Below are 24,247 nucleotides of genomic sequence, written 5' to 3'. Positions count from 1 at the left end.
AGGAAATTGAATGGCATCCCATTTTCTATATGAATCCATACCACTGACTTCCTCTGGGGACAGATTATGTAACCCTAATTTTGCTCCAGGTTTGAAGTGAAGTAAATGTGCCTAAGCCCTAAAACATCAAGCCCTCAAGCCAATAGAGCGAGAGACAGCCCAACAGGCCTTAAATCCTGATTTGAACTGTGTAGACTTTTCCCTGACCAGTTCAGAGATTAGGCCAGCAGACACCAACGAGGTCGTAAAGGCTTGTTTTGATTCCAGCAGATTAAACTATGTTGTCTTTTTTTTTTCCCATTCCAATCTTTGATTGTTTGGGAAAGCAAAGACATTGTGTGTTTACAGTGTTGGAAAGGCTCCTGTAGTCTGAGCCATGTCTGCCCTGTTTTCTTTTCAATCTCAGTATGAGCAGACATGTAAGTGGAAGGATAAAAAGTGCTCAAAATATTAAGAGTTAAAGTCACCAATGATTGAAATCATTTCATGGACAGGGCATGGTCATGAAAGCAAGCAAATGCAAAAAGCTTTTCCTGAGAACTGGAATGTAACAGCTTTAAAGGTTTTCAATGTCACCAGCCTTTGACAGCCTTACAGTTTCATTTTATTTTATTCGAAAAACAAAAGGTTCAATAAGTGACCAAATTGTATTTTAAGGCCGAAAGCACCCAATGAATTGTAATCAAAGTAAGCATCGGTATGTCTTTTTTTTTTTTTTTCTTTGAATGTAGCTCTGTAGTTAAAGGAGCAATGAGATTTTTAATAAATGTTCTATAGTTTTGAAAAAAGTTCAACAGGAGCCTGATTAAAAAGTCCCAACGGAAAACTTTACTATTGGTGCAGTGTTTATTCTGAACTGTAGGGGGAGATATTTGGCAATGGCTCTAGGAACAATCTAAATGACTAAGTATTGGATTCTTAATCCTTCGTTCATTATTTGAAGATCCTTCAAAGACCCTAAACATAAATTACAATGAGCTGTGACAGTACAGAGCTTCTTCAATACACACCTTTATCAGACTAACTTCAAAGCAAAACTCAGGAGATTTGACTGAGTTAGTTAAATCTCTTATAGGTTGGAATAGTCTACACTTTTAGAGTGAGATTACGCAACTACAACAAAAGATTAATTTATTATATTTCTTTTAGATTCATACCAATCTCAATAAATATATAATGACTTACTCAAAGTATTAATTAATGACTTCAGCATTAAATCCAGCTGTGACATCTGGTCATAATAAGTCTGCATGTGCAGAGCCCTGACTGCAGACCCTCTGAATGTTTGTTGCATGATCTTAGCAGAATTATCAACGGACCCAGTCTGATCTGAAACTGGATGCAAAACCAAGTCATTCATGATTCCTGTTGTCTAATCTCTTTACATGGCCTGGTTGCTGGGCATCTGCGATATCTGTTGATGCACACATGTGCTATAATGTTTAAGGGATTAGTATTTATTTTTAAGCAGCCACAGAAACTCCCAGCATCATACACACACACACACACACACAGTGAGATGAAAGCCCTTTTCATAAACACAAGCTGGGAGCACACATTCATAATTTTTTCAGTGGTTTATCCGTCACATGCTGATGGGTCTCCACATTTGCTCTTTGGAGATTAGCAGCAGCGTTAGATTTTAAAGTGCTGCCATGCTCTGTGCCTCTTTCTTGTAATTGATAAAAGATTTGAATTGAGGTTTGGAGAGAAATTGCTGATGTGCAAAATGAGCTCATGAAATGAGCTTAAGGCTTGTAGCAGCACACTCTTTAACGCAGTGCCGATAATACAAGCCATCAGCACCACCAGTGTAACCCTGGATTCTCATTAGAGCAAGCAACAGCTGGGATCTCAGCATGTACTTAAAAGCTAAATGGTCTGACTGTGCTTGGTTTCAGAAATGGCTTTAAAGGGAGCAAAGAAAGAGAGGTTCACTGCACAGAAATGGTTGTAGCTATGTAGTCAATACTTAACAGAGCCCAGGTTATTTAATTCCTGCAACATCTGCAGTATACTTTAGTGTGGGACGAAAGTACCAACTTCGCATTTTCACTCAAACACCAATGGTAGAGCATTAAAAAAATAACTAAAAGAAAAAAGAAACATGTTTTCTTGTGGTATTACTCTATTTGGTGCCAAACAAAAAGAGTAATACCCAAAATTGTCACATTTTGGGACAATTGGAGATATTTCAAAGTAAATAACATAAGAAGCTACCGAAATAAATGGCTCATGATCTTTTGCCATAGATAAAAGAGAAATCCTACAACCGCTAAAATCTGAGGCCACTCCATTTGTTTACTTTTTATGAAGAAGGAAGTTGTGCTTAGTACAATTTTCATGTTGTATTCTCCAGTGGCTCTTGATGCAGGGTGGAATGTGGACACTCAAAAACTAAATAGACTAATAGACAGCAAATATCCTAATAGGAACTGAAATGTAAAAATTGTCAACAATTACAGGCATAATATTAACTGTTCACTGTTTTTTGCAACGGTAAACAAACAAAGCCATCATCTTCATTATTGCAGAACAAGAAGCAGTATCAGCCAACAGAAGACTGATAACCAATTATTTCAGAGTTTATGGAGTCATTTATTTTAAGCTGTGGCTTTTAACAGCAGTTACTACAACCTAAATGCTCGACTTAAACTATGCAGCTGGATTTCTTAGAAATATTTTCTGCTCCTGCAAACTTTACTTTCACTCAACTTATCGAAGCATTTTTAAAGTTATTTTCTGATTTTCACGACAAATAAGAAGAGAGCAGACATTAACTACAGGAGAAAATTATTAACCAATCCAGTTTCTTTTTTCTTTTTCTGTGTGTTCACAAACAAAAATTAACATCAGAAAACTCTTCAGTGTTGATCATCTGCTCACATCTCTTCAATAGCACAAAAGCTACCCACAATAAATGAAAAGGAAATCAAACCATCTGGGAAGGGGAACACAAAGGGTTTATTTCATGCCAGGCAATAAGCAGTGCACAGCTGATGCGATCTTAAAAATATCACAGAGTTCTGAAGGCGGTGCAGAAGTAACTAACCATCTTTTTTTCTTCATCAGCGCTGCTGTTAGCTCTGGGATTTTGAGTAGGAGCTAATTCTGGTAACCAAAGTTAAAGTTTCATGATGTCTCTTTCCTAATTAGCTTCACTTCCGGATGCTGATCTCAGACAAAACAAATTCATCTCAGCTTTTGATATAATTAAACCCTTGGGTAAAAGTGATACATTGATGTATTTTCACATGACAACCATCAGAGTACCTTTGGGCAAGACTGTCACTTCTGCATGCACTCATTGATGATGGGTTTCTCAGGCTGTTTCCATTGAATTATTATATTTAATATTAATATTAATTGTGCTTCTAAGTGATGCCTGATTGTTTTGTGCACTACGTCTGCAGCCTCTTTGACCAGCCTCACAGATCTTTATGGTGACTTTTGTTTTACTAAGCAGCTTTCCTCCTCCAAAGCCATATTGTGGAGGCTCCTGCCAGCCGATCTAAACCCCTTGAGCGGCGGAAATGAAGATGTGCATGGCTGTCTTTCTGAACGCAGTGAACCAGAAGCAACAGGGATTAATTAAAATGAAAAGTGAGGTTTAGCCTCGGACCACCATCACCTACTGGGAACCAAATGGAAAAGTCCAAGCATCCTGAAAATCTGCTTATGGTCTGAGAAAACAATTTAACTGCAGTGGGTAAAAACCTTGGTTCTATACAGCTTCTTTACACTCCTGACTTTTCAATATGTTACTAAAGCAAAGTCACTTCATTTAGCCTATGTGATATGAAAATTGTAAAAGGAATATACAAGTTCAAAAGAATTGTATTTAGGTCATATTACTGTTGGCTTTTTATCCATTATTTTGTGGGTCCTTTTGTGTTTTGCCCTTTGTGTTTCTGTGTTGTCACCATCCTTTCTCAAACCTATCCCTATAAAATGATTAGCATTCCCAGATTATGTTCACCTGGTGTGTGGTATAACCTCCTTGATTTCATTGTCCTCGTCTGTTTTCTTACATTTTGTTCTTGTATCTGCCTGTACGTTTAATCACCATCAAATTCTTCAAACTCACTATGTTGCTCCTGATGTCTTGCCTGCACTGGGTCTGCATCAATCACACTTTGGATGCAAATGTATTGTGGTGCAGTTTATTATTACTTGCCATAGACAATTCAATTTGTTGAATTGTTAAAACAAAGAAGTCTGCTAGTCTGTACAAGTATGATTTGTAATGACGTATGCCTGAAATAAATGTAATTAATTCTTTTTAGTTTTAAAAACTAAAGAACTATCGCTGATCCCAAATATCGGTGTGTTGTGATCTCTGTGTAATCTTAAGGCAGTTCTTTTCTCATCCTTCACCATTTCCTCACAAGGCTGAACTAAAACTATAACATGTAATGTGTAATGAAAGGTTCAATTTGTCATAAAAGTAATGATTCTACACTCTTTGTCTGCTAGAAGGAAACACACTTTTCAGTCTGATTGTGTTATTTTGTTAAAAAACACAATCTGCTGAGGGTTAAACACAGGGGAAAAAATGTCACATCTATGGGTTGTTTCTATGTTACTTGAGAGTGAATTTCTTATGACTTGGCATTAAATCAAGAATTGATTTGAATTGATTTGTAATTTGCATGTGAAAAAGAAAATTGTGTGGATAGGGCACTAAAACTTGTTCTAACTCACTGTCCTATCCTCCTAAATCCAACTGTAGATTTCAGGTTGGTCAGTTAACTTCAACCCTTCTTTTGTGTTGAAACCTTAATTCTGGATCAAATCCAGAACCCAACCCTTTTGTATTAAACTATACAAGGTTGGACCCTTTTTCAGTTGAGGACTGGGTTAACAAAATAAACCAAATGGTGTTTTAACCCAGAATTTTATTTTTTGAATGTTGCTGCACATTTAGAGTATGTTGTTTTTATTCTAAAGATTAATGCATTAAAATTCAATATTGCAAATTTGATATTTGGTGTTGTTTTTGAAGGTATTCTTCGGGATTTAAAGCATTACAGCCAGACACACGACGCTTATCCATCCTTTAAATCTGCGGGACTTTTGTTATTGTACCAGACTGGCAGCTGAGTGGAGACATGCGGAGCAGCAGCAGCAGCAGCAGCGCGTCAGAGTGAAGCCGCTTCTCCACCTCATCACACAACAAGGCAGACAGAGCCGACCTAAATTATTTTAGTGCCATAATTATCCGAGAACTCCCCACGGTATTCTACAGACGGAAAAGGATTTAATGAAATAAGGAGGGCGGAGAGAACTGCCGCCGCTGTGGTGCGACAGATGTTGGGAAAGTCTTGTTGAACGTGGAGAAAAGGAGGAAGAGGAGGAAGAGGAGGGAGAGGAAAACTGTCCTGAACTGGGATGAGCATGTGAGCGTTAAAGCCATGAAGGATTTGCGATGATTCCTTCCCTGAAAACATCCGCTGGTGAGTTTCATTCATGAAATAATTGCTTTTCAGCAGAAATTTAACGCATTTTTCCATCACTTTGGTTTGCTCTTAACTTGGAAACATCATCTTACATTCCGATACTTTTTCAATAATAACAAATGTACAGATGAATTTTAATGGTATTGTAATCTGATAGCATTAAAAAAATCTTGTACTGAATACAATAAATTTGGTGGAAATATTAACTTTTACTTTAACTTCTTACAAATAGTACAAAACAATTTAAACATTTTCACATGACATCCAAAGCCTACTTTTCTGTACATCTGAAATGTAGTATAGACGATTGAAGGAAACAATAAGATCAAGAAAAGCGAAGTCTAACAGTGAATATTTTTTACTGCATATTTGCCTGACTGTTTTTTGGAGTGTAATGGTGTCTATTCATTTTGGTATTCAGGAAAATTGATCACCTTTCATAATTTTTAAGAAAGCCCAGTTCAGTCAATGCAGCAAGAAACTATTATATCATGTTCATGATTTATGTTATAGTGATAGAATGGATTTCCAGGAAGATGCTAAATTCATCTTTACTCACAATTTTCTTCTTTTAAAAATGATCTTTACACGTGTATAAAAGGGCTTTAATATTATTTTATCATGAGTTGCCTGCTTGTACAGATCTATTGCTGTTTTTTTGTGGAGTGCCTCTGAGCAGTAATCCTCTCCATAGTTTGTTCCATAAACCTAAAAAGGGCTGCAGCAGACTGTGTTTTAACTGCCTTTGAGCAGGATTACAGACGGCAACAACTGCAGCCTCATTTCCTCATGGGACAGCGTTAACTTGTGGGTCTTTACGTCAAAGTCCTTTATAAATCCATTCAAACCTTTTTTCGTCAGAGAAAACTGCTGCACTACCAGACTTGGTACAGCTTGTTAGATTGTCACTTGCCCCGTGAGCGAGGTTTAAACTTTTTACAAAAAAAAAAAAGTTGCAGAGCTGAACTTTGAGCAGAAGCAAACTGTTAGTCCTCTCTGTCCATCATAATCAGGACACACATCACATCAGTTGAAGCTCAGGAGAAGCAGATCACCATCAAGGGAAAACCAAGGATTTACGCCTGGGATTCAGCCAAATGGGCAATTTAATCAGAGGCCATTTTATGCACAGGAAGTATGTCATTCTCCTTAGCGAATGATTTACCTGAACTATTATATTCAGAGGGAAATTTAGACTGCAACTGACTTCAGCTTCAGGAGAGAAAGCTCAATAGCTTTCTCGCCTTCAGGTGATTCTGGGTGTATTTGCCTTTAATGGGTCAGTTTATGGGCTCATTGACCTTCATCGTTTGATAGTCTTAAGAGTTTCATGTAGTTAAATATTTTCAGACTTTGCAGGCTAAATTTACTTTGAATGAACTTTATATTTTTACTCAGATGGGTCATTTTTAGTTCATGCTTGGCAGGGTGTAGAATCTGACAGTTTTTTTATTAACAATATGGAGCATGGAATAAGGAACAGAAGAAAAAAATCTGTCAAAGTAACAAAACAGAAGAATTCAGCATTGAATGGTGACAAATCAAAAGCTTTAATACTGAGGCAAGGATGGAAAGTGACAAAAGAACCAGATGAAATATGGTCCAGCTGTGGCAGAGAGAAAGCAGGGAACTGAGGGAGGAGACTGATGAGTACAGATGAAGCTGAACTAGGACTCAAAGAAACTAAAATGGAAAAGGCTTACCAATAATCAAGAAAAGTAAATTCAATTGCACAAGGAACAGAACACGTGGAAACATTGAAACTAATCGGAGGAATAAACCTACATGGCAATACCTTAGTAATAATAATGAACACAGGGAAATTAACTGTACATGGCAAAACCTAAAAATCATAAGTAAATCACTACCAAATGATCAAAACCCAAAAATCAAAACAGCCAAGGTATATAACTTTAAAAAATCCTGGAAGAGTTCCAAAAAATAATCCTCAAAAATCAAAGTATTGTTTTTCTCTTGCAATTTACCATCAAATAAAACGTAACATTTCTAAGAGAAAAACATGGATTATGATTGGCTGTGTCAATCCTAATTTTAGCACTTGGGCAATCATGTGTTGTTAATGATTCATTGACCATAATCTGTGCTGAACTGTGGCACAGTTGGTAGAGCTCTTGCCTTGCAGCAAGAAGGTTCTGGGTTCAATTCCCGGCCCCGGTCTTTCTGCATGGATTTTGCATGTTCTCCCTGTGCATTGTGGGTTTTCTCCGGGTACTCCGGCTTCCTCCCACAGTCCAAAAAACATGACTGTCAGGTTAATTGGTCTGTCTAACTTGTCCCTAGGTGTGAGTGTGTGTGTGCATGGTTGTTTGTCCTGTGTGTCTCTGTGTTGCCCTGCGACAGACTGGCGACCTGTCCAGGGTGACCCCGCCTCTCGCCTGGAACGTTAGCTAGAAATAGGCACCAGCACCTCCTGACCCCACTAAGGGACAAGGGTGTTAGAAAATGGATGGATGACCATAATCCAATCATTTGTGGGGTTTTTTGCTGGTTAAGTCTAGCAAATCGCTCTCAATGTATTTTGACATCCAGATGTGCTGAAGATATTTTGCTAAAATACAAACTGAGCATCAGATCAGAATAGAGAAGATGGGCAGTTTAAATGACTTTAGTTGTTGGTGTTAACAACCAACATGCATTTTCATGCATAACCTTTTGTCGGGATCGAGGTTAAAAATGGGAAAGTTGTGTGGCAGAAAATAGTTGACATTCACTTTACTCCAGTGTCCTTCACACTAGATCTCAATTTAATAGAACACCTTTAGGATGTAGAAGAGCAGGAGAATTTGAAAGCAGGAACAAATAAGGGAACATACTTTCAGAAATGCACAGACTTTGGCTCAGCAGCTGCTCACTTTACTGACCATACTGTATCCTGTGCTGTCCTCAATTCTGTCAGACTCTGGTTGGCAAAACTGTGTCAAACTGTTATTTGACAGGATAAAATCCAAAGACAACTTTTTTTCTTTTTTTTTTTAGTTGTGGAACTCACTATCCTCAAACACTCCTAGCAAATATTAATCTTTATTCAAACCACTAGCGTTAACAGCTTTAAGCCTTGAAACATCTGTCGACAAAAAGTCACGTGCATATGTTGATAAACTCATTGTCTGACTGTGCCTTTGACCTTTTTGCCAGAGCTTTAATACCAGGGTCAGGTCAAGATGGTTCTGCCAGGGAAGGTGTATCAGAGCTCAGAACAAGCATCCTCACATCCAGCCTCCATGTTTTTTCAGTCTTAACAGCCAGGAGATTATCTTCAGCACTTTACTTTTTTTCTAAAGCTGCAAAGGATAAATCTCTCAATTTGCACATGAGGTCTGTGCCATGTGCAGTTGTTTGTCTTTTCATCACAGTCTTAACCGCTTTTGGAGCGTTTGAACATAAAAACATCTTTTCAGGGAGGAATCAATAATGCACAGCACTTTTGAACCTGCTGTTCAAGATTTAGGCCACATCGTGATTTGAAGTCCTCTCATAGATGAATAGAAGGACGGGATGTTTTCTGCTTTTGGAGGAATACAGTTGGAGTAGGAATAAGAAATGAATTCTTGCCCAGGGCTGATGTTTTTGGACTGTAGATAAAAAGCATCTATACATTAGAGGGTTTCTTTCATCATGTTTTACTTTTAAAAGAAACATCCCCTTCTTTCCTCTTTATTCGCTCATGTGTGAAGTATGAAGCTGTTCCACATTTGAAAGGAAACTGGGTTACTCCACACAAATGTATCTGTTTTGTTTTGTACATAACAGAAAAGCTTTCGTGGGCAATTTCTTTTTTAACTTCATGATTTTTAGTAGAGAGAAATACGGTTTCTAAAGCATTTCTGATGAACAGGTTCATTTCAATTCATTGCACAATGATTAAAAATTTAATTTATTTCAGTAATTTAATTCATAAAGTGAAACTTGCATGTTAACAAGATGTATTTTACATACTGCAAACTATTGCAAGGTTTTTGTTTCAGCTATTATGGTTTACAGCTCATGGGGATCTAAAATTCAGTTTTTAAGAATTTTACATAAAATACATTTTGAAATAAGGACTTTTAGTAGGATACAAATAGGTGGATGACTCCAGTCACTGACAACAACATGTATAGTAATCTACAAAAGCTCTCTGTGAAAGAAACTGGTAGTTCACATATTACTTTTACCAAGAAAATTATTGGAAAATACAGTGGTAGGAAAAAGTCTGGGAGACAAAGGCTACACTAAAAAAAGATAGTAAAGCTCCAACTTAAAAAAGATAACAATTTGCTAGAAGACCTAAGCATTTAATCATTTGGAGATTTACAAGATGTGGACTTTGCTTGCAGTCAGTGCTTTAAGAACCACCAAAAGCTAAAACTAACACATCCATTGGCTACAGCTGTCTGATTGAAAATGTACTGTAATTACGTAGCATCAAAAGTCACTCCAGCCGTCTACCAGAAACCTTTAGACCATGTTATGCTTTCTTCTGTTGACAAGCTTTATGAAAATGCTGATTTCATTTCGGAGCAGGACGTGGCACGTGTTAACACTGCCAAAAATACCAAAACCTGCTTTAATAAATCAGGTTTTTATTGCCCCTGCGTTTTGGATTTGCTCATATGTATGGATTATCTGTCAGGAAGCGGGGGGCACTGCATAAGTCTCATTTTTTGACATTTTCTTTGAAGCTAATGAGGACTGGGTTCTAGCAGCACTCAATTCTGGATGTGTAAAAAAAGGGTCAGGGACTGACTTTTTTGCTATAATCATCACTTTCTTTTACTTCAAACTGTTGCAGTTTTATAAGTGTTACTCCATATCAGCTGCACAAAAGTGTGGCCTCCTTTTTAATTTATTGGGAGGAGACCACAGAGGCAGACAAATGCAATATTTGAAAAGCTGAGGAAATCGGGTCAGGTACTTTTATGCATCCAACTTCCAACATCGGAGACTTTTGTGTCACGTTTGACGGCAGACATTGTGAATTGTAAAGTGTCTGCTAAAGCACCATCCCTGTATCTTCTTTCTGTCTTTGTTTGAACTAATATATCCCTCTGCTTTTATCATTTGACATTTTGACAAAAGGAAGAGCTATTAAACAGTAAGCATTGACAATTTTAAAAGTTAAACCCTCCATTAAATTGGCCTATCTTCTTCCCAGTGTGGCTTTGGTTCCCATTCAGGCAAAAATATGTGTTGGTGGGGCTGTTTGGTTGCAAAATGTAATGTGATGAAAAGCAGATTTCTCAAACAAATCTGCACTTTCCTCAAATAAATAATTTGAATGATTTCTTCCAACAGTTATTGTGCAATGTGCCCATCCACTTATTTGTTCATGTTGTCAATTTCTCAGAATAAATCCGGGCTTAAGCAGTTGAATCTTTTAGTTAATTTATTTTCCTGTAAGCAGAAGTGGAATGATCTCGCATATTTAAAATACCTCAGTTGATTTCAGGGAAGTTTTATCTTTCTTTCTTCTCAGATTAATTTAAATAGATAAAGGCCAGAGTGTTAAAGGTCTCAGTTTTGCAGGATAGTTCAAGAAGACTGATAGACTAAGAATAGAAAAACAACTTATGAAAATCAGCAGAGTTGAACCTCGTAAAATGTTCCTTTATGATTATAACCAGAGACCTTTATGACCAGTGACGGAGTTTAATAATTCAATGTTTGGTAGCATTGACCTACAGCAGCTTTAGTCTCCTACCTACACACCCTTCTTGTTCTTTTCCTTTTGAATTTAAGTTAATTCTTTAATTTTTTTTGCCTGTTGGGTGGGTTTTTTTGCCTGTTCATTTAGGTACATTGTGTAATATAGGGTTTTCAGAAAATAGTAAGCTACTAGAATGAAAGTTATGATTTTTATAAATGTATGTTCATAATTCAAGAATAAAAAATCGTTAACACACAATGGTATTAGCGAGTGATGTTCAAAGTTGGTCCTCAAGGGTCGACATCCTGGATGTTTTAATAATTTTCCTATAGCACACTTAATAAAACAATGGTTCATTATCAGAAGTTCCCTGTCACTTTCTTCGTGGTTTGCACCAATACCATACGGTTTTTGGTAATGTGACTCATTTGATGAGAAAAAAATAGTTTCCATTGCAGTTCTGTTTCGTCATGGCCAAAAAATCCACCTTATCCTATCGCCAAAACCTTCTATCAAAAGTCGAGTGTTCTTCCAAATTGGCCAGTTTCTGTTACGAAAATGTATTTTCAAAATGTCAAATGTGACATTTTTTCCACATATGGTATGGCATATTTTTGTAAATATGAATTTATCAGAGAAAAATAAAATAAGTGGCTCTTTCTAGTCCCTTTAAACTACTAATTGAGTGAAACAACCTTTGATTTAGTGTCAGCACTTAACTTATTTAATTCCCAAAATGCTTGAATCTTTTGCAGCATGTGAATATTTTACCAGGTGAAGCTGAGGGATGATTCTAGATGATTCCTACTAAAGAAGACATAAAAGTTGAAGTTGAATCAAATGATGCTTCAAGAAAGAATTGACTAAGGTGTGCATACAGATTTGTTTGTGTTTCTGTTGAGCTGTCACATTATGTTAATGGAAAAGATTTGACATTATCTGTCATAGTTTATTTTTGTTTTTTTATGTCACAACTCAGATGTGCAGACATTAATGAACTAATAAACTGACTGCAGACATCATTTTTGAAGCAAAATTTTAAACATGTGACATATTTGATCCCTCTGTCGCTCACATCCCTGCCTGTAAATGCCAGAGTTAGAGCAAAATTCCTCAATTATGTTCTCACAAATCCTGATGCTTATGTCATCAAATAAGGGTAAACCTGTATGTCCGTTTCGCTTGTTGGAGTTTATGCTTTTGAGATTTTATCTCATAAAGCTCCATTGTGTCACAAATGCAGCGTTCAACACCAGCAAACCTATTGCTTACTGTGATAATTTATCTAAACGCTCCCTCAAGACAAAAAGTCTGAATCTAAAAATGTACAGCATACAATGTATCTTCTTGGAGTGTCGGTTCAGCACGTCTGTCTGTCATCCAGCCTTTTTTCCCTTCCTGTCTGTGCTGTTACACCTGGCTCTGACTCAGGTGGAAATCAGGTGGGATTATAGAGGTCCTGTCAGATTAGCATGCCGGCAGACACAGAGGAAAACCTCCACCTCAACAATGAAGACAGATTACAGATATGATTGATTTTCCTTGAAAATGATGCCATAGCACTGACTTAATGCTGTAATAGAAATATTATATATATATATATATATATATATATATATATATATATATATATATATATACTTAAATTCTCAAAAAAAAAATTTATAACGTCCTTTTTTAATTGTTCAAATACCAAATATACCTTGACACAAACAGTGGAGACTCTCTTTACATCACTGCAGAAGTTGACATCCCTGGTCTTCCTTATCTACACTCCTTGGGGTTCAGCCAATCAGTATTCAGGAAAATAATGGCGCTCCTGGATTGGCTGCTTTGCTAATGCCAGCAAATAGTGTGTAAAAATGTACAGTATTTCAACCTCCCAAGCTGCATTTTTGAAAACAAATATTTAAATATTTGTTAAAAAAATGAGAATAGGCAGATTTTCTGTAAATTATTTAATCTTATGTTTCACAGAAAATCTGTACTTTTATTTATCTATATCTAGAATAGAAAAAAAAAGATTAGGTAACTGAAGCATGCACTTTCAACTTAGGCAAACATATTACAATTGAAAAATAAAAATAAAGACTACAGAGAGAAATTTACAAAATGGAAACAATAATTATGCATATTTGTAAAAAATGGCAAGCCTAAATTAAAATAAATAATCTAGAAAATACACAAGATGTGAATATTTCTGTAAAGAAACATGACAACAAAACAGATTTACAAGGAATTAAATGAGTTTCCTTCTTTCTGTAGGTTATTACTTCCAAATTAACATTTGTTACACAGATTTCAATCTTTCCACTTTGATCAGCCATGTCTGCCTCATTGTGCTCTGGTTCTCACAGATATGTGCACAAAAAGGGAAATCTCTGGGTACTTGCTCCCTGATCTTGTTTTTTTTTTTACTCACAAGAACTTCTGTAGTTTACAGAGCCCTCCAGGGGACATGGGGATTTTTTTTCTTTTGCGTTCCCTCGCAATACTTTTGTGTTCCCTTGCAATACTTTTGCGTTCCCTCGCAATAATCTACTTATCAGTTCATGCAGCATAATTGAATACTGTAAGACTTATTAACGGTGGCCACCGTACTTACAAGCTTATAAGGTTTTTCCATGTACTATTGAGTTATTATCACGGGGTAATCAGTCATCTGATTGTGTCTCTGTTGTGTTTGTTTTATTATTCTAAAACACAACAAACTAATGATGGTAGAGAGCCGCACTGAGTTAACTCTGGGAATCTCATCTGTCCGCGTATCAATCAACTCCTAACCTCTTCTTTGTTCTGTCACAATTATCAATTTATTTAATTTTTATTATCATGCTCCAAACTTTGCGAGGACTGACCACCTCGCTCACCCGCTTCCTCACACACAGAGAGCCAGCAGCCGGTATCCTTCCCATTCATACTTGATGACAGTCAACACGCCCACCACCAGGTGTAAAGCCGTGGCTCCTGTCATATCAATAATTACTTATTTCATTCATATGGCTCTTACAGAGCCTCAGTGAAAACGTGTTCATTATTATTAACGCTTTGGTGCAAAAAACTGATTGAAAATCAATTTATTTACTGCATGTTTATGTCTGTTAAGGCTCAGATGGAACGGCACTGAAAGCAGCTCTTTAAACCATTCAGACAAACCCAACAGAGACACAATCAGATGACTTATTACCCCATGACAATAACTCAATAGTCCATGGAAAAACCTTATAAGCTTGTATTAAAGCAGAAAGTATGGCGGCCACCCTAAGAAAGGCTTACAGTATCAATTGTTATAAGTAGATTATTGCGAGGGAACGCAAAACTTTTGGGGGGGAACGTAAAAGTATTGCGAGGGAACGCAAAAGAAAAAAAATTCCCCATGTCCCCTGGAGGGCTCCGTAGTAGTGAAAAGGTGAAGGTCATGGATTTAATAAATATTACCAGGCAGTAAGCAGGTTTTATAAAGAGATGAGTGCAGCTATGATCAATAAGTGCATTGCCCTGAATTACAATCTGTGTGTAACAAACGACCCGGTTCAGGTTTGGCGTCCTCAGTCCCCCATCAGTCAGCTGGCCTTTAATGCATGACCTCCTGACGTCTCTCTGATGTACGATGATGGATCCGGTGCATCATTTCTGCCAGCTGAGATGGCCTAATTTGTCACATTACATAGGTGCTGTGCTGAGACTAATTCCCTTCCCTCATTTATTTGCGCTATTATTAATATTGCAGGCGCTGCACTTTACGTGATGTCAGAATGTGGGATAACAGCAAAGTGGTTAACCAACCAACACACAGTGTGGAGTTAAAGTGCTGTGAATGGAACCACTTTAACTAAACATTCATGATGCAAATTCTAAAGCCTGTCATAATGTGTCACTTTATCATTATTTGCCCTAAAAAACAACGGTATCCATAAAAAGACAATTAGCATCCACTTTACGTAATTTTCATATAATCTAATGATCACATACACTTGGGGACTTTGCCCATGTCACAGCTGTTTGAAACAGTAATGAAATTGAAAGTGGCTTTACCTTCACATTGTCCATAAATATTACGTAATTTCGACCTGAATTACCGAAAGACATGGCACTGTACCACCACAAAGGGGATTATACGACAGCAACAGATGCCCAATTTTTACCTGTGATGTCATTGGTCAATTGTTGGATCATAACGCAAAGCCAGTGACAACAGAAATCTGTAAAGGATTCAAAGCCAAAATTGCAGCAATTAAAACTGGCTCAGTTGAAGAGGGAACCGGTTTCAAAGGAGATTTAGGATGCTGGTCTGTTTCGTCCTCAATGCTTAAGGCAAAATGAGTTTTGCAAAACATACACAGTCATCACAAACTGACAGAAAAGACAAATGAAAAAACATTGAACGTCCTGGTTCAGAAGTACAGAACCAGTGTGACCAGAGGTAAAGGCAGCAGCTGCTCCCTAAATGTCTCCTTCCTGAAGGGAGTCTTACCTAAACAGATAAGATCTGAGCCAGTAGTACAATCTATGAGATGAAAAATAAGATACTTCTAGTTAATAGTAGCATCAGCTCCTTCAATGGGAGAGAGAAAATGTTACATACAAAAAGACATGACATCACATATAGAGAAAGAACATGAAGGCAGAAATTGACAGAAACACAGAGAGGTGACACAGTGAGCGAAGGGGAACATTGTTTGTCACACACATGCCAGTTTTAGCCCAGTGATGGACAGCCGACCTGTCCTGGGTGTACACACCCTCTCATTCTGTGCTTGCTGGAATTTACCACCAACTCCCTGCAACCTTGAGCTGGATTAAGCGGGTATAGAATATGGATGGGGAACATTTGCATCAGAATTTGGTGTTCTGAAGTGATGTAACAGTCAGTCAGTCAGCACTCGGTATTGAAGCCAACATTCAATTTTAGCTCCTCTTCAACACAGTTTGTAAAAAGACTTTGTAGTTCATTGCCCCAGTATTACACAACTAGTAAAAAAAATTAAATGTCAGAGCCTAAAAAGACCTTTAAAACTTGGACATTTGGAGTTTGTACCCCAGATTTCAACTTCATGTCAGGAGAAATTATTCTCTTGTCTAAAATCTCATTTTATTTTCATAAATAAATGAAAGGTGGACATAGACGTCCTGCAGCCCTTCTTTTGGGATTTCTGTATGTAAGTCATTGTCAAAGGGGGAAAAAAAAGACATTTAAAAAAACACATAAAGACAATGATTGTTTGAGATATTTCAGTTAGTTTGAGATTGATTCAGTGTAAGGATGCCTTAATGTGGCAGTGCTTATATGGTGAGTCACTGTCCGTTCATGCTTCACTTGGAACATGTTGTGTAGTTTGGAAAATAAGACTTTCCTTCCGTGATCAATTTGCAGCTCAGTTGGATTGAACCATTAAATAAACAGTTTAAAAAGTGGTGTGAACATTAAACCACATTAACTTTGCTTCAGTAAAACAAGTTCTGCATGGTATATTTCGGATATCTTGTCTGTTTGGCATACAGTTATTGTGACTCATGACTGGATGTTGTTTATACGTTTTTTTCCCTCCCAGACAAATCCAAGGGAGAACCCCCGGGACCTTTGTTTGCCTGCTTTGCACCCAACAGCTGTTCTGCTGGCAAACAGTTCAATATTTGCAGTTTGAATTTAGAAGATCCCAAGGGCTGTCACACTGTAGCAGCTGCCAGAGCCCCTAAAGGAAAAATGAAAAACTCACGAACACTCCCCATCCAAACTTTAGACAAACACAGAATTCAAACAGACGCTCTGAAACCACACTAAGTGCAAAGACCAGGCTCTGTTGTTTTGTTCCAGCCGTTTTAATTGGGGATTTGGGACAGGCTCTTGTCTTTCTCACTGTGATGAGCTAAAAATAGTCACTGACAAGTGTCAGAAAGCCCCGTCGGGTTCAGACTGTGCATTCTCAGTCCGGACAGAGCAGCTCGGCACAGGGAGTCATGCTCAGGGCATATCAAGTCAAAAGGAAACAAAGCGGTTTGAATGTGGGGCTCCAGTAAGGTCATGTTCCTATTTAATGGACCTGTTGCAAAGGAAACCCTTGCCTCAAGAATCCATCTCAGTAATTGCACTCTTGAACATTTGTCACAGTTTTTCCACATTTCGCTGCAAGTGACTTAGTAACAAGGAGCACCAGGGAATGACAGATAAGGCAGCACTTAAAGAAGAAATGCTCAGAGAGAGTCTTTTATTCTCAAACTAATGAGGCCATAATGCTGGCAATAAGAGCAGGCTGATTTAACAGAGAATCGCAGCACCTTGCTTCCTCCTGGCAGAACCACAGCAGAGAATATGAGCACTGAGAAATGAGCAGCAGAAGCATTTCATCTGTTTCATTTCTTTTAACTTTTTTAAATGCATTTTTTTAAGTGTGCTAAATGTTGAACTCTTAATGACTCATCTTAAAAAAAGAAGAAACACTAATTAATTTCACCATTATTCCTTATTACACAAAGATGAAGATTATCGTTAGATAAAGAGATGCACAAAGAAATGTTGTAGACCCCAGTCTGCGTTCTGGCCCTGAAGGCAGGCCAAACATTTGGTGGCGAATGGCCAGAGACTGATGTAATGCGATAACTGGCCCGAGCTGAGGGGCTTGATGAGTTTTGTCTGATGAAAGAGCAGAGAGAACAAATTGGAAAAGTCATTTGGAGAATGTCCTATAAATAAGCAACAAAAAAAGTTAAACTAAAATGGTTTTCAGGACAGGTCTCATGATATTCTCTTCTGCAGTAAAACAAAGTTTTTATTATCAAGTGGTTAGCCGTTTTTGCGTGTGTTTCTTCAGGAATTAAGATTTCCTCTTTTATTCCAAGGACATCTAATGTTATTGTGTAAAAAGTCCTGCCAGACATGGAATTAAAGGTGATTTGTATCTTCTATAGCACCCTAATGGACCTGAGATTTAAAAAGGGACATAAAATAACATTCTTATTTTAAGACTTTGGGGCAGTACTGACACATATTCCGAACATTGAGGTAGGGAATGTGTTGAGAGAAGAGAGGAAGACCTGCAGCAAAAGTCTTCAGGTCAGAAATCAAATGAATAATTCCATCCAATAATCTCATGGTATATGGGGTGCCCTGTCTGCCACTAGATCTGGCACCAACCTCAAGCTCTGATTCTTGTCCTATGACATTTTATAAAGATGCAGCAAATAGATAAAGCAATCTTTGACTGTCTGGCTGTTTGCCTCAACACATTCTCTGAGTATCATCAAATCGGCCCTTTCCTTTGTTTGCTTCTCTTCAGGTGACCCCACAGCTTTTCTGTTGGGGTCAGCTCTGGGCACTCAGATGAGAGAGGGTTAATTATGTGTCCACGTAAACATTTCTGTGATAATTGGCCTCATGTTGTGGATAAATGTCCTGTTGAAATACTGAGTGGTGACAATTTTTTTAACCTTTCTACCAGAGATAAGTTTTTATTTTATTTTATTTTTTATATTCTGGTATTTATAAGCATTCTTAGTCTTATATTTGTCCTAATATAGGTAACATAGGTGCTGGTTGACATACATGGCTTTCATGTTGACGTCGGAAGAGAGAAGAAAACAAATATATCACTGTACTTTACTTATTTACTGTGTGGCTAGCTCCATGGCTAGCTCACTGTGTCTTACTCTGCAGTTGTGGAGTCACAATATCTGGGAACATGAGCGCCCCAAGCGGTGAGGCAAGAGACCTGCCTGCCTCACCTCGAGTCTGTTCTCTGCCGTTTCTTATCGCTCCTCCGCACACAAAACATGATGCACACACAGTTGGAGACAAAAAACACTGTACATTATATACATAAGCTAAAATATGGAAAATCAGTCCGAATATTAAATGTTTTTTGTGTTAATTGCCGGCGTAAAGACAGGACGAACATGCTGTCATATAATGGCAGCCAGTGCAGTTAGCGAGAGGTTGTGCAATCCCAGGTGAGGTTCAGCTCACTGCTGCCTCACCGGCTTCGCTTCTGAGCATTTTAATGGGAATTTCAAAAATCCAGCGATTTTGAAGAAAAAATAATACGAATTGGTATAAATGATTGTATTATTATTTTCCATGATGATTCGACCGCACGTCACTGATGTGTGTGTGTGTATATATATATATATATATATATATATATATATATATATATATATATATATATATATATATATATATATATATATATATGTAACACTTCAGATTTATCTTAATGTTTGATTAAGTAACTGCAATAAAAAAACATTTCTCTAAATTTTTCAGAAAATTTGTTTCTAAATTCTAAAAATGAAAAATGTTTTCATGTCACATTATTAGACATTAGTGGAGAGGTTGCTTGTTTTGCAACCTCTCCATTTTCAATCTCGATCAGCTATGGAAACAGCAAATGACTGTGTAATAAGAAGTAGTTAAAATAATTAACACCGTAATGTGAAACTCTTGACTTTGCTCCTTGCAGGGTGAGAAATAAATGACAAAATTCCAAATGCATTTCTCTCACCCATCCTGTCCCCCTTTTGATTTGATGGAAGGGGTCGGTCCCTGCTGTGGCTCAATGTGATGACCTTTGTGTGGACTGCAGCTTTATGACGCGTGTAAAAAAACTGAGAGAAGGAGTGGTCCTGATCCAAGATGAGCTGAAAGGGCTCAGCAACTGGCCCTGTCTGAGATTTCACACACCTGCCAGGCTCCGTCTCTGACAACTTAGTTAGGAAAGGCATTTTAAGCTCATTTAAACCCATCGGTTTTAAAGAGCTGCTCTTTGTTATTGACAATCTATTAAGTGCTGTAGTAGAGTACTGGTTTTTAAGGAGATATTTTATTTTTATTTTTTTAAATCAAGGCCTGCACAGCACTTGGGTCTCCTCATATTAGAGAAGGTCATACCTAATAATAAAAATATATTTGTATTGTTGAGCCTGAATTGACTGATAAGTCAAGCTGTTGTCAGTGTGGAGCAGCTGTAAATGGCTACTTGTCACCATCTTAGGGGAGGGTTGTATAAAAGTCCCTTTGGGTTTGCCAGCACTTTGATGTATAACTCAACCACAAGTGCAGTGAGTTTAAAAGTGCAAGTCTTGGCTCGTGAGTCAGCACTCCCTCCCAGTTGGTATAAGAAGTGTTTGCTTGGAGAACAGCGATGAGACAAAGCCTGCACAGCTCTGGGAGGGTTGGTAGCTGTCACTAAAAGGAAAGGCTGCAGCGAAGCTGGGGCAACACTCTGGGAATGGACTGATGCCTGATGTTGAAGTTTAAGAAGCTTCGGCTGCTCCAGGTTAGATTTAAACTGCTTCTAGAATATTTCATTTTATAATTTTGGGACTTTGAAGTGTGTTTTTGGAAGCTATATGTTGATTCTTTATAATTGGATATATTGGTCAATAAGTGTTGCTTATGTTTATGGTTTAAATTGTGAGATTTTGTTTCACTTTACTGATACAATTCAATTCCTGAAGCTTTGTTGTATTTCAGCCAGACATTCCAGTGGTTGTTTTAAGGGAAGTACACATTTACATTTTTTCTTCTCATTACATTTGTATGCTGCTGACAAGGTCAGACACTTCAAGAACATTTCCATATGAATGTGTTTCTTTACTGTTTGAGCGTTTTTCACACTACATTGTTATTGGTTTTGTTTTTTTGTTGCTTTTTGCATGAAATTCTGTAGACACTTTGGACTGTATCAAAACTTTGGTCTGCATTTTCTTTTCTGTATCTTGGGCATCATATCACTCTCAGTTGCCTTTGTAAACTTGGAATTGGCATTATTATGAACAATTTTTTCAGTCAAGAAAAAAAAGTCATAATTGTGCACAAAAATAAGTTTGACTTATAATCAACGAGAGATATGTCATGAGCACAATTTTTTAATTTTTGTCATATCAAAAGACAGAAGTCATTTATTTCATATAGTTATAATTGCTTTTTTCTTGGGATCATATAGTTATAGTTGCTTTTTTCTTGGGATCAGAAGGTTAGAATCGTTGCCAATTGGACTGTGAAACATTTGGTTACCCTTAATTTGAGCTCTGCTGTAGTTGTACTTCAGCCCTTCGTGTAGCAGAGTGCTGCAAAATGAATCATTTAGCACTTAAGGGAAAACAGAATGCTTAGAAGGCTGCATTTGTTTCATGCTTTTAACTTATCTTATTTGTCACAGTTTTAATTTAGAGACCTAATGAGATGGACAGGGTTTGTACGTTTTCTGTTTATTCTAAGAAAGTTTGCAGCCTTTTCACTGAAAGATTAAACTTGTGTGTACGAAAACGTATAAATTCTGTTTCTGAGTCTTTAATCATTTTGCACTTTACTTAGGCTTGTTTTTCTTCTTCATTTTTTAATCTAGGACACATTGGAAGAAATGCTTTTGAACCAGAAAACTTCCCGACCGAGGACCTAAATCAGCCATGGTTCCTGCATAACTGGTTATGAAAATCTGCACTGCAAGTCTGAAACGGTTTGTATTTACACTTTGCTCATTTTTTTAATATAAAGGATCCTCTGATCATGCAGTGACATTGTGTTTGTCTCTCTTCAGGCAGGGCGTAAGATGTTTGTGGAGTCAGCTGTCCGATGGTGGGTGTGGAGCATCCTGCTACAGTTTGGTCTGGGTGTATCTGCAGGAGGCTGCCCTTCACGGTGTACGTGCCGACCTGAGGCAAGAGAAGCTGTCTGCTCTGGGAAATATTTGACTTCTGTGCCAGAGGGTGTTTCCAACGACGCCAGACGTTTGGATTTATCCCGCAATAGGATTAAAACTGTGGGACGTCGTCAGTTCTCTGGCCTCCTGCAACTTCAGGAGTTGGACCTCAGTGATAATGTAATCTCCATGATTGAAGTAGAGGCTTTTTTGGGCCTCAGGAATCTTAGGACACTTCGAATTAAAAACAACCGTCTCAAGATCCTCCCAGTGGGAGTGTTTTCTGGCTTGTCGAGTCTGCGCTATGTGGACTTGAGCCAGAATGAGATTCTTGTTTTTCTGGACTATACATTCAAAGAAATGGTCAACCTGCAAACGCTGGAAACTGGGGAGAATGACCTTGTCTTCATCTCACAAAGAGCTTTCTTTGGTCTGCAGAATCTGCAAGAGCTCAACTTAGACCGGAGCAACCTGACCTCCGTTCCCACCGAAGCCTTGTCTCAACTCCAGAGTCTGGCCCAACTTCGCATGATACGCCTAACTATTTCTGCACTACCCAACAATGCTTTTCGACGACTCCATCGTTTGCGAAGTCTCGTGATCTCAAACTGGCCAGCATTAGACTCAATTGCCACCAACAGTCTAATTGGTCTTAATTTGACCTCACTTGTCATCAGTAGTTGCAACCTAAGCTCAATTCCTTATGCAGCCCTTCGTCATCTAGTGTACCTACGCTTTCTAGACTTGTCCTACAACCCTATCACTGTCATCCAAGGTAACCTACTGGGGGATCTACTGAGACTCCAGGAGTTGCATCTTGCCGGGTCAAGTCTGCTACAAATAGAGCGAGGAGCCTTCAGGGGTCTGTCCTTCTTTCGCATGCTTAATGTGACATCAAATCAGCTCACTACTTTGGAGGAGAGTGCTTTCCATTCTGTGGGGAACCTTCAGGTGTTGCGGTTGGACGGGAATCCCCTTGCATGTGATTGTCGGCTTCTGTGGGTGGTCCGTCGCAGGCTGCGCTTGAACTTTGATGGACATCAGCCCACTTGCTCTTCTCCTGATAAGGTGAAACATCGAGAATTCAGAGAGTTCTCAGAAAAAGAACTCCCAAAGCTGTTCACCTGTCGCCCTGCTCGTGTCTTGGACCGCAGGCCGCAGGAGGCAAGAGTGGAAGAGGGTACCACCGTTCTGTTTTCCTGCAAGGTCGATGGGGATCCATTACCAGTTATCACCTGGATTTCCTCCCAGAAGACTGTGATCTCTACTTCGGGAAGAATCAGAGTTTTACAGAATGGTACTCTGGAGGTGCGATTTGCTCAGGTTCAGGACAGTGGTACATACCAGTGCCTGGCAGGCAATGCAGCGGGCAATGACAGCCTGACTGTGGGTTTATATGTGAAGGGGCTTCCACGTAACAGATCCATCCCCTTGTTCACAGAAGAAGGTTGGGTTGAACCTTCAACTGCCCAAGCTGCCAACTCCTCAGCTCAAATGGCCAAGCCATATCCCTTTGACGCCAAGACCCTGATAATTGCCACTACCATGGGATTTCTGTCATTCCTCAGTTCTGTGGCCATCTGTTTCGTCTTCATGTTTTTCTGGAGTCAGAGCAAAGGTCAGATCAAGCACACAGCAACTATTGACTTTGTTCCTCGCTCTTCTGTTGGTGGAGGAGGAGGGGATGGAGGTGATGGGGGCAGGTTTACTATGAAACTTATTTAAAGAGATATAAGGTGATGAGAGCAGTCTCTGAATGAAGTACTTCCACTATATGGCTCAAAGACAGCAACCAGAGTTGAAATGGTCCTTAAGAAAGCAGTTAGGGTATATTTTTGATCATGCTAGTCTCTCTGTGAGTCTTAGAGCAGAAAATTATATCAGTGGCTTCTTTTCTGTGTCATTTGAGGAAATAAAATACATTTGCTTTGCATTTTTTTAACACATCATACTTTTAATCAGCATGTGCTTACTACAGCTTTTGGGGATTTTTTTATAAAAAAAAAATAATTAACATTATCATAGGTTTAACTTCTCTTTTATTAAGCTGTGATAAATTTGAAACATCTACTGCTTTAAAAATATAAACCAGACCTGAAGCTGTTTAATTGTTCTTATCTTCACATGCCAGAACTGACTTATCAATTTTACACTGACTTTAATTCTAAAACAATATATATATATATATATATATATATATATATATATATATATATATATATATATATATATATATATATATATATATGTGTGTGTGTGTGCGTGCGTGCGTGCGTGTGTGTGTGTGTGTAAAGCTTTTATATCCAACTATGGTGTATAGATCAACAAAAGAATTTCTTCTTTTAAACCAACATTTTTGTGATTTTAGGAATTTGTTTTACTTATAAGGCTTCAGAAAAAACAAATATCCAGCTATATATTTTTTTCTTTAAAACACTTATGTTAAATCATGCTGTAGGAGTGTCAAACCACTGATAGCAAGCCATAATGTACATAGGGAATGT

The 24,247-nt window shown here is 38.0% G+C and overlaps 1 protein-coding gene across 4 annotated transcripts; it reads left to right on the top strand.

The window, feature by feature from the left end:
* Window positions 1–5,104: 5,104 nt before the first annotated feature.
* On the top strand, window positions 5,105–23,939 carry lingo4b (leucine rich repeat and Ig domain containing 4b). 4 transcript variants are annotated; one of them, XM_008430871.3, is made up of 4 exons: window positions 19,395–20,378; window positions 20,580–20,655; window positions 21,450–21,560; window positions 21,642–23,939. In XM_008430871.3, exon 4 carries the CDS (start codon window positions 21,654–21,656, stop codon window positions 23,466–23,468), a length of 1,815 nt encoding a protein of 604 aa, XP_008429093.1. In that variant the 5' UTR covers window positions 19,395–20,378; window positions 20,580–20,655; window positions 21,450–21,560; window positions 21,642–21,653; the 3' UTR covers window positions 23,469–23,939. The 4 variants fall into 4 exon arrangements, with proteins under 4 accessions (XP_008429090.1, XP_008429093.1, XP_008429094.1 ...); XM_008430872.3 differs by having other exon boundaries at window positions 20,576–20,655; XM_008430868.3 differs by lacking the exons at window positions 19,395–20,378; window positions 20,580–20,655 and adding an exon at window positions 5,105–5,456.
* Window positions 23,940–24,247: the final 308 nt, after the last annotated feature.

The sequence above is a fragment of the Poecilia reticulata genome, chromosome 16 (assembly GCF_904066995.2).
Source record: "Poecilia reticulata chromosome 16, P_reticulata-male-v2, whole genome shotgun sequence".
In the NCBI taxonomy this organism is placed as follows: Eukaryota; Metazoa; Chordata; class Actinopteri; order Cyprinodontiformes; family Poeciliidae; genus Poecilia; species Poecilia reticulata.
The sequence above is the reverse complement of the archived record's forward strand: the minus strand, read 5'-3'. Positions and strand labels throughout refer to the sequence as shown.

Excerpts from the sequence above, each read along its gene's own strand:
- lingo4b (XM_008430868.3), top strand. The coding sequence starts at position 21,654 with ATGTTTGTGGAGTCAGCTGTCCGATGGTGGGTGTGGAGCATCCTGCTA.